The sequence below is a fragment of the Electrona antarctica genome (assembly GCF_951216825.1).
Source record: "Electrona antarctica genome assembly, chromosome: 21".
NCBI classification, from domain to species: Eukaryota; Metazoa; Chordata; class Actinopteri; order Myctophiformes; family Myctophidae; genus Electrona; species Electrona antarctica.
In genome coordinates, this window is record NC_136802.1 from 35,592,205 (window position 1) to 35,607,182 (window position 14,978).

Below are 14,978 nucleotides of genomic sequence, written 5' to 3' on the forward strand. Positions count from 1 at the left end.
ACCTGACTCCGCCGCAGATGGGGCAGCAGAGAGTACACTGGGTTCCCCCCTCCAAACGGCCTGGCCAATCAGCAGCAGCTAGAGGCGGGATCAATGCTGCCTTGTGTTATGTCTCACTGACAGCTGTTTGTGAACTGACAGCTGTTTGATTGTGCTGCGCTCGTTGCATACTCCTGTGTTGCCTGTGTGATGATTGGGGGGATTATCTGGGATCTAGTACTTGAGTCTTGATACACAACATGTTGTGATGTTGCTGCTTGCTGCGTTGTTCTATTCTAAGTTTGAAAGTAAAGAAGAGTTGTGTTAAACCTGTGTCATGGTCCACTGATTGACAAACACAATACCTTGATCCCGCCTCTAGCTGCCGCTGATTGGCCAGGCCGTTTTGTGCCCGGGCATCAAGTCTGCCTGAGAGTTCCCAGATGGGAGCAGGAGGGGGGAACCCAGTGTACTCTCTGCTGCCCCATCTGGCGGAGTCAGGTTAACTATCCCCTCCAATGTCTTTTGAAATTACGTCATATGGCAGCTAAGGGTGCATTCGGAAAAGCGCACCAGGAGCACACTCGCCTTTTCGTTTGCATTGGCAGTGTGCTCAGTGTGCCTATATCCGAACGCGCCGCAAGTCTATGGACTTTTAATGTTTGTTTAGAGCACTTTTAGCAAAACATTGACATCATGTCATGTGGCAGCTACAGGTACCCACACAAGTTTGATTTCTTTACACTGTGGCTCCGTAAATTAGGCCTACTGGCTGTGGTCCGTTCATAATTCTGACAAACCCATTAATCCAACATCCCAATAGTCGGACAAACTGTAGGTTAGTGTGAGGTTATATGGGTTACCGGCCGCCAAATTAGTGTGTTTGGCCGTGGACCCCCATCTGAAAATATTTTATGCCATGGGGACCCCATACAAGATGTGTGTCCCAACGCCTCGCTACGCATTGTGAGCTTGAAGATCTGCTATTTTCAAATTAAATGGCGGATGCATAGGTTAAAGAGGTTAAATTAAGACGTGGTGACGTGGATGTGGTGTTTTCCACTCTTTCAGAGCATATCCATGGTCATAATATATGCTCATCGCCATCTATACGTATGTTTACATATTTAAACTGATTGGGGTGTTTTCGCTGGGGACCCCCCGGAACCTCCTCCAGGACCCCCGGGGGTTCCTGTGACCCCACAACCCATTTTGACCCGAGATCAGATTCTAAAAATGTCTTCTACATCCTGACAGTTTTCTGAAAAAGCTATGTTTCTATGTCAGTGGTTCTTTGATTTTTCAAAAATAGCAGACCTACAAGCTCGTAGCGCGCCACTCTGTGGCGCGCTATGAGCTTGTAGATCTGCTATTTTTCAATAGCTAAAGCGTAACATAATGCTAACACCAAAAGGGGTTCCCGCCCAAAATGGGTTAAGAACCACTGGTCTTACTATTAACTATGGCAAATAGAACAATGATTATTTCAATGAGACGTATAAGCTTTTATAGGCTATTTTAACTTGTTTATTGTAGATATTGTGCAATGGTTTTGTTGCATGCATGGCTTTAATGCCAGTGCTTGATTGTTCAGCGACAATAAAGGATATGGTACCAAAAAACTACTTGACAAAATGACAAGAAATCACAACCGTATAGGCTCCCCATGATTATTTTATTCAGTGGAAACCAGTGGTTCTCAATAAGCGACCTGTAAGGGTTTCTGTATGTTCTGCATTTTGCCACCAGGGGTCCCTGTTGTGTCACATTTGGGTACTCCACAACAGTAACTGCCAACTGGACAGTTCTCTGGATGGAGGTAAATGGAGTCCATTGATCATGACAAGTTTTCAAGGGCAACATCGAGGTGGCGAGGTGTTTATTCATGCTGGGGGTGAGGATGGATAAACATTAAAGACTAGAGCATGCATTGATTAATTTGCCACGTTTAATATTCACCAAACCTTTGTGTATATGTGGTGGTGATTTAACCTTTGACCTGAGATCAGATTCTAAAAATGTCTTCTACATCCTGACAGTTTTCTGAAAAAGCTATGTTTATGTCAGTCGTTCTTCGATTTTTCAAAAATAGCAGACCTACAAGCTCGTAGCGCGCCACTCGGTGGCACGCTATGAGCTTGTAGATTTGCTATTTTTCAATAGCTAAAGCATAACATAATGCTAACACCAAAAGGGGTTCCCGCCCAAAATGGATTAAAATGTATGGCTACAATTACTTATAACAATATCATTCCTGGCAGACAATATAATTACTTTGTGGTCAAACCAACTGATCCTTAGATATCTTTCCTAAATTCTGCAGCCTCTGAGAACATCTTCTGATGTACCAATTTGAAAGAGTGAAGCCATGAAATATTCCTTGCGGCTTTATTGAATTGGATTGGATTTAACACAGGCCTGCATGGCAAGTTAATTGTGTTGTGAGCTGTTGACCAGCCACACTACACACTTTACTAACTGTTCAGGCTGCCAGTGTTCACCATGGACATTCCGCTTGTGATGTATTAACAACATGAAGACTGTGTGTGTGTGTGTGTGTGTGTGTGTGTGTGTGTGTGTGTGTGTGTGTGTGTGTGTGTGTGTGTGTGTGTGTGTGTGTGTGTGTGTGTGTGTGTGTGTGTGTGTGTGTGTGTGTGTGCGTACGTGTGTGCGTCAGGGGCGGATTTACTGGGGGGGGGGGCTTAATGCATGGTAACGATGTTGTAATTCGGTGGTTTGGTGCCATGGTCCTTGACTCCTTACGCACTGGTATGGCTATACTTGGGCACGGTCGTTTGAGTGAAATTGACGTATGAAATTAAATCTGAATATTTCAAAAAATATAAAATGTTGAAAAAAGAGAATGGAGCTATTCTATTACCTTGGACTGATTGGGGTCCAGTGGTAAGCAGATAAGCCCTGGACAGATAAACAAAACAAATGCCAGATGTATAGATTGCTTCTTACAGAGCCCGCTCTTATCATCATACATCACATTCCGTGCGTAGCCAATCAAACCATCACAAATGTCATTCTGGCCAATCACTTTTGGCATCTTCACATTTCTGCCCTAACATTTATCTTCAATATTGACTTTGCTCAGCCAATCAAATCATCACTATGGTGTGATCAGCCAATCATCAGCCAATGTTTGTGTTCACACAGACCCGGAAAGCTGGGCAATCAAAAAGATGTATCCTTCCCATGTGGCCCAGTACAGGATGTGCCACGGACCACTACAGGTGGTCGTGGGCCACTGCTAAGTGCACTATTGTGTGAGCGGTATCCTAGGTTCCTCTGGACCATGGGATGCTACTGTACCTCCTCTATCCGACACAGATACACTGAGGAGTCATACCAGCACCAGAACCCAGGGTAGAGCGGTTCGGTGAATGTGGACTGGAAGGTGTACAGGTGTGTCTGAGCGCCAGAGGAGACTCTGTAGAAGGATAGAGTGCCGGCAGGACAGTCAAGGTACACTCCTACTCTGTTGGAGCCAGAGGGACGGACGGGGAGGATGGTCGTCTTCCGATTGTGCCGGACAAAGTACCAGTTGCCCTGGTGGACCTCAAAACAATCCAGACACCAGGACATGCCATAGTATCCAAACAGACTATCGTCACACTGTCCCCTCCTGTTGATTCCTCTGTATGTCACTGCTATAGATACCCCTCCACTCCACTCCACCTCCCAGTAACCACTCCCGGTCAGACCCTCTGTGCACAGAACCTGGTGCCAAATGTCAAATCTGTCCGGGTGAGCGGGATGCAACTGATTCTCTCTTGCGTGTGCCACCTTTCTGTAGTTCTCGGAGAGAGAAAGGTTTACGTTTGCTGTGTTCGCGTCCAGCGCGAGTACACAAAACTGTGTTTTCCACTTGTCTGTTAATTGGAGGCTCGCTGTCTTCTCTTCCATCTTCTAGTGTGGCATGAGGGTGGCACTGACACATTTATTCATATCCCAAAACTCTCCTAAGTTAGTGCATCACAGCTGCACGCTGATTGGACAGAGCATGTTCATGATGTCACGGAATCGGTGGTAGCATAGACAGATCACTGTTTCTCAATGTTGGGTCTGGGGACCACTAAGTGGTCTCTAACTTTGAGAGTGTACAGATGGAACCAAATAGACCCATATGGTCCAACTGAGAGACACACAAAGCTGGGCATAGGAGGGGCTAGCTCCCCTCAAAAATCACACTTGTGTGAAGTGAGAGGCGCTCTTACATACATACGCATTCCGTGCTCAGCCAATCAAATCATCACATTCCGTGGTACTACAAACACACAAAGCTGTGCATATAGGAGGGGCTATAGCTCCCCTCAAAAAACTGTCTGGGGTATTCACAAAGCCTGAGTAGATGATGAAATGACCAACATTTCTTTTCTTTTTAAAGAAATATCCCTATAAGGGGGAGGCGTCCAAAGGCATCCTGTGGCACTGAGTGAGTTAACTAAGCAGCCTTTATAGAGCGCACCTCTTGTGCTTTCACTTATGCCCATAGTGGGTGCCACAAATGCGGGAAATGTGTTGTGATGCTGTGAAATGTCCATATTTGTAGGGGGTCACTGTTCTAATAGTTTCTTATATTACCGGTATCTGTCATTAATATGGTGTTTTCATACGCACGCACACACGCACGCACAGTCACATAGAGGAACTGATGCTACGCGTGTGCAGTGCGCGCACATGGAAACAAACACACATATCCACAACAGTGGCAGCAGCATGAGATGATAATTATGGTAAATGTCTCCATGATGAAACCCATTAGACAATGGGGTGCTGGGAAGGAGGCTGCACTTATGGTGCTGTTACATTAAGACTCGTCACAGAGAGAGAGAGAGAGAGAGAGAGAGAGAGAGAGAGAGAGTTACCGGTATGCAACTAAACCCTATTTCAAAACTAGCAAGAAGAGCAGATCTACAACTTCACAATGGGTAGCAGGCCCGGCTTAACCACCTAAACCCCAGCATCCGTATTATGGGGAAAGCTTTTGCTGAAAATAGCAGATCGACAAGCTCACGCACGCACACACACACACACACACACACACACACACACACACACACACACACACACACACACACACACACACACACACACACACACACACACACACACACACACACACACACACACACACACACACACACACACACACACACGGTCGACATAGCCTGGAAACCAGACAAATGTTCCTGTGCCGATGTGGTCGTGCCACGCTCGCTGCCAGCCAGGCCAGGTCAACGTACCTCCCATCAGTCACTGCTATTATCAACTCTCAACTGAAGAGTAAATTGCATTTCCCCGATGACACGTAAGTGCTGTCTGTCACTTGTTTATGCAGCATTCAGCCACAATGCCCAATGTGACACTTTCATGTCGGCTATTTGCGTCTGCCAAAGCTGGAAATTGGGGTGGATGAGGATTGAGGAATGGTATGTCATTGTGCATGTTTTTGAGGCCCCTCTCCAATACGTGGCCTTTGAAGATTACATCATATGGAAGCCAAGTCTATGGGTTGTTTAGAGCACTTGTGATGTAAATCGTTTGATGTTTGTTTAGGGGCACTAAATGATGACGTAAGATGTCATGTACATGTATACAGTATATGTATTCACTTTACACTTTACACAAGTTTTTTCTTTACCAATATAATAATAGTTCTCCTACATCACAGTTTCCCAAACAGTCGGTCGGGACCATTTGTGGGTCGTGGACCAATAATTCTTATGGGTCATGACTACCAATGTTCTTTTCCTACATTTAAAAAAATATATGTTTTTGAATAAATATAAAATAAATATATATATTTTATAAATTTTTAAACAAACAAACACAAAACAAAAATAATTAAGAAGTAATGAAAATAGCCGATAGACAAGCTCACAACGTTTCTGCATGCGCTTGTAGATCCGCTATTTTCACTATAGTCTTTTGGGTCTCGAAATGAAAAGTCAAATAATTTGGGGACCCCAGAGGGGTTGACCTTTAATGACCTGTAAATGTCATATTTTAGATAGATAGACCTATTGATCCTGTCAGAGGCAGCACAGCAGTTGAGATATACAGTAGGCCTACAGTTAGACCCCATGCATGTCCACCAATATGTTTTTTTTCCCTGAGTGCAAGCGCATGTTTAAAAAAAAGAAAGAAATCCATTTGAATTATTTTTGTGTCTACTCGTTATCATTATCATTGATCGATTGTATAGCCTACTGTATTATGGGTAAGAGAAGAATCTATACTTCTATAGTTATAGAGCAGTGCATGGCCCTGCTGACATTTGATGACATTTTAGGCAGCATCCGATGAATTGATGTGTCCTGTTTGATAATGGGCCCCTGACACCGAGGACTCCAGAGATCATGGCAGTGGTGGAAAGTACATTTTAAGTACCGTACTTAAGTACAATTTTTAGGTATTTGTACTTTACTTGAGTGTTTCCAATTTCCAATACTTTTACTTCTACTCCACTACTATATCATTATTACACTTTTACTTTGATCATAACTATACTTCAGCCCTACATATAAATACGTATAAAGCAGTGGTTCCCAAAGTGGGGTCTGGGGACCCCCAAGGGTCCTTCAGGGAGTTCCAGGGGGTCCCCAGGTAATGATAGTTAGGAACCAAATGGACCCTTATGGGTCTGTAACTCTGAGAGTGTACAAATAAAACCAAATTTGGTTCTCAGAGGTAAATTCATAAGGATTTTACAATATAAATTGGGGTCTCAGAGATAGAAATGCCATTAGAGCCCACGCAAAACTGCGTGGGCAGTTATTTAATTTAAACGCCAAATGCATTCTCAATGGCGAAAACACAAACTTTGGCACCACGTATTAAAAAAAAATCATTGTTTTTATTTTTTTATTTTTTGTATTAAAAAAAAAAAAAAAGAAACAGACGTCGTGGGCACAAAATGTGTTTTAAATGGGGGTCTGCAGATTAATATGCATGTCAAACTGGGGAGTCCTTGAAATTAAAAGGGGTTAAGAATCACATATCTTTTCAAATGGGGGTCCGCAGGTGGGCTAATTGGTGTCAATTTGGAGGCCCTTGACATGAAAGGGTTTGGGAACCACTGGTATAAACTGTGTGTATACTTTTTTCCTCCACTGGAAGTGCAGAGAATGTTAGAGAGTCAATATTATGCGTGTCATCCACCGCCACCAGGGGGCGCCAAAAGTCCCAGACCGCCACCATATATCTTTTATTTTATTTTATATATATTTTCTTTTTTTTTTTTTTAAGTATTTTTTTTACCATGTTATAAAACACGAAAAACACGTCCTTGGCGCTCCAGGACATCATGAAAAAGAAGTTAAATAAGTCCTTGGCGACCATTGAGTTAAGTACCAGGTCTTATGACTTAACTTAAGACCTGGAGGCGTGGTCAATGCTGTTTGGCCACTCAGAATAGCCAAATGGAATTGATCACGCCTCCAGGTCTTAAGTTAAGTCATAAGACCTGGTACTTAAGACACGCATAATACTGCCCTCAGGGGCTTGAAAAAAGGAAAAGAGGCCGCACAGCTCGTAGTCACGATGCAAGAAACTTTTATTGAACCGACGTTTCAGGCAAACAAGATGCCTTCTTCAGGGGATGGAAATTCCCTAACCCATTTTGGACTGAGGTCGATTAAAAAAAAAGGCTTCTAAATCCTATTTTTTCTGAAAACCTATGTTTTTATGTCAGTGGTGCTTAACCTTTTTCATGTCAAGGACCCCCAGAATAATCTCTATTGGGCCACGGACCCCCATCTCAAAACATGTAGTTCCAGGGACCCCCCCAGAAGCAAATATTTTAGTTAAAAATGTTCGCTCTGAAATATATATTCAATGATTTGCGGCACATTTTAACGATTTTCCAAAAATAGCAGACCTACAAGCTCGTAGCGCTCCACTCGGTGGCGCGCTATGAGCTTGTAGATCTGCTATTTTTCAATAGCTAAATTATAACATAATGTTTAAAACACCAAAAGGGGTTCCCGCCCTAAATTCCCTAAAGGTACACTTTTGTCCAAAAATTGCAACAATAAAACAAATGCATTGAGAACCTGTAGATCAGCTATTGTTTTGGACATGCACTCTTTAGCTACTGGAGATGCAGCATACGACATGGAATTCTATACACAGAGGGTTATAGGAAGGAGGGTTCGGAAAAAGGCAATTCTCCTGAATGCTGTCTATTGGAGAGAGGGGGCATTTGTATTTCTTTCACCATAGTAAATGCTGCATTCATGGTCTTTGAGAGCTAGGGCAGTTTTTTTTTTATACCTTTTTACCAGTGGGAAAAACAGCAGGGCCTCAAGCTCCCTTTGATGTCTAGGGCCTCACTCACACCTTAACGATCTAGCATACACCATTGATGCATGCTTGTTGTATGAATGTTGTGAGTGTCATGCGTCCAATGCATTTCCAATGGAAGTCACATGGTTTGTAGTCCACATTTTGGACTACAAGCTGTTGTATGGCTTTCGGCTGTGTTTCGACTGCCCCCCCACCCCCTCATACAACACAAATGTTGTGTCAAACCATGTGACTCCCATTGGAAATGCATTGGGGCAAGATGTATCACACCCTTTGTATACAACAAGCATACATCAATCTGTTGCGACCGTGTGAGTCGCCCCTATGTGTGCACGACGTGCCTGCCAGAGAGAGTATATACGGAGACATCAGTTTGTATTTTAAACCCACGCACGGCACGTACTGTACACACACACTCATACAAGGGCATCGTTGACTTTTTCAGCCACCCAAACATGATGACTCACACGTTGTGTGATGAGTTTCGCGCACGCACGCACACGCACACACACATCACATTTGCAAATTTGACTGCTGTTAATCGCCGCCATAAGAGATGGCAGGAGAGTGGAGTTGAGGTAATCCATGCAGCAAAATTACAAACAACCCAGGAAAAAAAGAGAAAGAAAAGGAAGCATGCGTGCAAGATTTAACCAGTGGTGGAAAAGGTAGGCCTAATCAAATTTGTATCTTAAGTAAAACTATCAATACTGCAATAATACTTACTCTGTTACAAGTAAAAGTCCAGAATTCAGCATTTATTTGAGTAAAAGTACAAAAGTCTTGGTATCAAAAAGCACTTAAAGGAGCATTCAGTGATTTGGATGATTTGGAAAACCACCCAGTCCGCCCCGGTAACAAAATGTGCACATGCACGCTCTACAGTGGGGGGAAGTGCAACAGGCCAACAGCATGTGCACCAAGGCCCGCCCCCACTCGATCATGATTGGAGGAAGGCCCCACTTATCCTGATTGGATGAAGGTTTTGCCACCCGCCACCAAAACTGAAACTAGGGTTTTTTGACCCCAGGGGCTCACTGGGGACAGGGAGGAACTCCTTATATGGTCAGCACACTCTATAGTAGGGAGGATTATCCAGAAAAAAAGAAAAAATAAGTTATATTTGAATTAAGTCAAATCACTGAATATACCTTTAAAGTACCAAAAGTACTCATTATGCAGAATGTCCCATTTCACAAGTTTTCAAATAGACAAAATGTATAAAAATCTTTGGAAAATAGCAGATCTACAAGCTTGCGACACTTTGTTAAAAGTAGCCTATTGAAAATACTGCAGATTTTCCTCCTCTGTAGAGACCGACAGTACAATCCTGTGTGTGTGTCTGCGTACATGTGTGTTGTACGGTTGTAATGCACGTAACTCGAGAACTGTTTGCCCCACCAACTTCACATTCAACACACGCCTTCCACACCCCCGCAGGGAGTGCAGTGCCCGGTATCGAGTCGGTCGGACCCACGGTTCTCCAGAACCACCACAAAAGGCTCTGCTCAGGCTCTGCCAGTGACCCTAATCAGCCTAAATCCCCTCACCCGTGCAATTTCCAGCCTCTGCCTCAGCCAATTGATTGCCATGGCAACCCGACACCTGCAAATTGATTAATTAACCACTCCACTTTTCACAGTCAGTTTGCACTCTTCACACACAGGCAGAGCTGGCAGATACAGAGATCTCCATGTGGGACACAGACAGATAGTTAAAACGGGTGCAACAACTTGACAACGGGTATTATTACGTTCCCAAGTTGCATCGCTCTCAAGTAGACCGGTGGCCAACGGGCATGTAAAGGATCTAGTCTAACTATAGACTAGATCTGTATGGGCACAAAAGGGACGGACAGATAGTTAAAACGGGTGCTATGACAACAGGTATTATTAGGTTCCCAAGTTGCATTGTTCCCAAGTAGGCCGACGGGCACGTACAGGTCTAGTCTGGGAGGCATATATGGTCCGACGGAGCATTGGTTCGACATGCGTCCGCACCTCGGACTAGCGCCTGCTCCCGTACTTGCGGTTATGGTTAGGTTAGGGTTTGAGGTGGGTTGTCGTGTTTCGGACCAATGACTAGTCGGACCAAACACATGCACTCGTCTAGTCTAGTGAATGTAAAAGCAGCAACAGGGTGGTGCTGAGCGGGGCTGGTGTGATTACTGCCGGTCAGCCGATGATGTTGGTGGTATAGCCTACCCTATAGGTTTAGCCGTCCTTTAGCGTCGAAAATAGGTTTGCCCTGGACAAACTTTTTTCTTTCTCCGGTGCTATTTCTGTGTCTCTGCTCTGCTTTCCCAACAATCACATGAAGAATGAGGTCGGGACATGTGTGTGGTGTTTATATGTCGTCACTGTGAATGACACACACACACACACACACACACACACACACACACACACACACACACACACACACACACACACACATTTTAACCATTTATTTATGTCCACACAAAGGGTATGCATACAAGGACACAAATATTATAGGTGCATTAGAGTTACATTTGCAAAGTCATGGCATGTGTTTTCGTGATACAACAGGCATGTCACACAGTACTCTATGGGTATAAGTAACAGCGTCTCCGCCATATATGACGGCTGCCAATTATAGCAGAGACACCACAATACCTTGCCAGCCTTTTTGCCTCCTTTTTGGGCATCCCAAGTTGTTGGAACCCTCTAACAACCAGTCTGTGCATATGCCCTAGGCTGCCAAATATAAAGACAAATAGTCTGCACCTATAGCCCAGCTCTGAGATGTTATGTAGAAGTGGTTGGTATTTTATGACCTTGGTCATAAAGGCTTCCTCTAGGCTGTGGTCAAAGGTGCAGGCTATCTCTAATACAGACACTTCTCTGGACTCTTCATCAACCACAACAATATCTGGTGTATTAGCTGCTAGAGATGTAAAGGTATCTGAGTTATCACTGAGTTGGAACATGGATGGAATGACCTTGGAATGTTTGTACATTCTCACTGAAGAGGCATGGTATTTTGATATATCCTTTGCTATGAGTTCCACTATTCTATCATGGCGTGCTATGTACATTCCTTTATATGCATAACATCCATTCAAGATGTGTGACAGTGTTTCAGTGATCTGTTCTGTGGTGTGGTGCAAGCAATGAGGGACCTGAGTGGTGGGGAACCAGATGGATAGATTGAGTCTAGTGGGAAGGACTTGTAGTCTGGCCTTAACTGTAAATGTGATAATGTCCTCATTGAGTGCAGTGTTCTTGATGAATGCGTGTGAAACGGAGTGATCAGCATGGGGAAGACATGCAAGCTTCCCTTGGAGTTTTAGTCCAGTCCAGTGTTGTTGTTGTTGGTGCTGGTGTACATCCATGAGGACTCGTCTGGCACCTGTAGATGTTAGCAGGTGACTGTGTCCAGCATAGGTGACCGTACACACACACACACACACACACACACAGAGAGCGAAGGAGAAGGAAACCAATGCAAGACACACCATGTGTGTGTCTCGCTCAGACACACACACACAGCTCCATCAGGAGCTGTGTGTGTGTGTCTGAGCGAGACACAGCAGGTTATTGGTGCCTTGCGTTGGTTTCCTTCTCCTTCACTGTCGGGGGGGGGAGGGGGGGGGGGTGTGTGTGCGTGCGAGTGCGAGCGTGCATGATGATTGCGTGCGTGTGTAGGCACCCTTGCGGTGAGTTCTCTGGGGTAACTGTGGAGTGCGGGACTCTGCTCCCCATTCATTCATTCATTCATTCATTCATTCATTCATTCATTCATCGTCTCTGTGTTTTCATCCCAACTAAACCCACACCTGCTGCTGCTTGATCTGATGACTGTGACTATGGCAGAGAGACACTGACGCAGAGAGAGAGAGGCAGAGACAGAGACAGAGACAGAGACAGAGACAGACAGACAGACAGACAGACAGACAGACAGACAGACAGACAGACAGACAGACAGACAGACAGACAGACAGACAGACAGACAGACAGACAGACAGACAGACAGACAGACAGACAGACAGAAAAGTAAAGAGAGCAACATACAAAAAAGAGACAGAGACAGACGTGAGACAGAAAGAGGGAGAGAGAATGATGATTGGTGATTGAGAATGAGAATGGTGATTACCAATTTAAAAAAAAAGCATATTTTGTGTGTGTCTTACAGTGAGAGGAGACTGAGAGAGAGAGAGAGAGAGAGAGAGAGAGAGAGAGAGAGAGTACAACAGACAGAAAAAGAGAAAGTGAGACAGTGAGAGAGAGCGACAGACAATGACAGACAGACAGACAGACAGACAGACAGACAGACAGACAGACAGACAGACAGACAAGAGAGAGACAATGAGAGAGGACGACATACAGAATGAGAGAATGAATGAGACAGTATGTGAATTGTCAAGCTGTAATTAACTGCATACAGCCCTCTTGACTATCTCCTCCTGCACAGCCCTGTGTGTGTGTGTGTGTGTGTGTGTGTGTGTGTGTGTGTGTGTGTGTGTGTGTGTGTGTGTGTGTGTGTGTGTGTGTGTGTGTGTGTGTGTGTGTGTGTGTGTGTCCTCCACCAGCGTCTGTGACGCACAAAGCTGCAGCGGTGAGTCATACAACCCCCAGGAGCCTATACCCCTCCTCTCTCTCTATCTCTCTCTCTCTAACACACTCTCTACTAACTCCCCCCTCCCTCCCCCCCTCTCTCGCTCTCCCTCCCTCTCTCTCTCCCCCTCCAATCTCGTTTGCTTTGTCCTGTTCTCCACTCTTTTGGGTCTCTCCTTTTGAAGCCAGATCACAACGTCGAATAAAGACATCTATGCTTTGCTTCATTTATGCTGCGTCGTGGGTGCAGTACAGTTTTTGGTTTAGACTAGTCATTGGTTAGACCAGTCATTAGTCCTACAACTACAACCTATCTCAAACCCTCACCCGGCCTAACCCTAACCTCCCACGGGGCAGCACACCTAAACCTAACCTAAACCATGTCTAACCAATGACTAGTCTAAACTAAGTATGCACCCCCTGTGTCGTACGACGGTGTCGTGTGCCCGTGGGTGCAGTGCTTAGTTTAAACAGTTTTTGGTTTAGACTAGTCATTGGTTAGACCAGTTATTAGTCCTACAACTACAAACCGTCACCCTAACCCTAACCTCCCACGGGGCAGCACACCTAAACCTAACCTTAACCCATGTCTAACCAATGACTAGTCTAAACTAAGTATGCACCCCGTGCCTGTGCCCGTGTCATGGCAGGCTGTGACACGTTATGCTTGTACGTCTGACACTTTCAGCGAACGACGACACTGGCACACAACACAGTTGTACAACATGCAACCGCTGAATGGTTTCTGAACTGCCCACAGCCCTCCTCCGAGAGACAAAGCAAGTAGACAGAAATGTCTTATAATGAACCAACTATATGAAGATAATGGTCAAAGGTTGCAACTTTTCCTCTCACCCCCCCCAACATGCGCACGCACAACGTCGAACAAATGGACCCTAAACGGGTTTTTGATTGATTGATTGAAGAATTTATTAACAGTTTGCAGAATTACAGTACATTTCAAGCACAAACTCAATACAAAGGCTGTTAACTGTGAGTGGACGACCCAATTAAGCATTACACTTGTTTCCAACAGGGTCCACCATGTTCAAATCATCAAAACATTTAGAGACGTACATTTGGTTAGATTTGTACACTCTCAGAGTTAAATTAACATTTATTTTACAATATAAATTGGGGGTCCCAGAGATAGAAATGCCATTAAATGGGGGTCCGTAGACTAATGCATGTCAAACTCATGGGGCCTTGAAAATTAACGGGTTGAGAATCACTGCTAGAGCCGTAAAAATCTTCTCTTATGGTGGTCACTGGCATATCTTTTCAAATGGGGGGTCCGCGGGGCTAATTCATGTCAATTTGGGGGTTCCCTGGGGGTTCCCTGAAGAAGGCAACTTGTTGCCGAAACGTTGGAAAAATAAAGATTTTGATGGCATCGTGACTACGAGCTGTGCGGCCTCTCTCCTTTCTCAGTCATAGTTCTATCTCCTGCGGTCAGCACCTCCCCACTACTGGTGTTCACTCCTACCTTCCTGTTTGTTCAATTTGGGGGTTCTTGACATGACAAAGTTTGGGAACCACTGCTTTGCACCACTGCTCCTCAGTCCTCCTCCTCCTCCACAGCCACGTCTCCGTCGTCCGTCCCTTCTCGTTGTTCATCTTCTTCCTCCGTTCCGTCAGTCTCTCTGAAGCGCTGCAGGGGGAAGCCGCATGCACAGCCGCGTAGCTACAATTCCCTGCATTTGGGGACCATCGATGGATCCTCCATCCAGCTCCTGCAATATTAATCAGTGGTTGAAAGTAACTGAGTACATTTACTTAAGTATACTGTACAATGTTGTTGCATTTGTACTTTACTTGAGTATTTCCAATTTCCAATACTTCTACTCTACTGCATCTCAGAGGCAAATGTTGTATCCACTACATTTATTTGAAGACTTTAGTTACTATAGTTACTTTGCAGATTTTGATTATTATTGCAAAACACATAACAACTCCAGCCCTCTATATACAGGTCAATCTCAATGCATTAGAATATTTTAGTTAATTTTAGTATTTAAAACCTTTTTTTGTTTTAATCTTGATGATTATGGCGTACAGCTCATGAAAATCAAAAAATCCTATCTCAATGAATTCGAATATTTT

The 14,978-nt window shown here is 44.4% G+C and overlaps 1 protein-coding gene across 1 annotated transcript in view; it reads right to left on the reverse strand.

Moving 5' to 3' along the window:
* Positions 1-14,488: 14,488 nt before the first annotated feature.
* The window catches only part of ap1s1 (adaptor related protein complex 1 subunit sigma 1), a 67,068-nt gene continuing 66,578 nt past the window's right edge, over positions 14,489-14,978 (reverse strand). The window contains exon 6 of the mRNA XM_079491728.1: positions 14,489-14,608. Within this exon, the coding sequence (XP_079347854.1) occupies position 14,608 (1 nt within the window). The 3' untranslated portion in view covers positions 14,489-14,607. The remainder of the gene's footprint in view (positions 14,609-14,978) is intronic.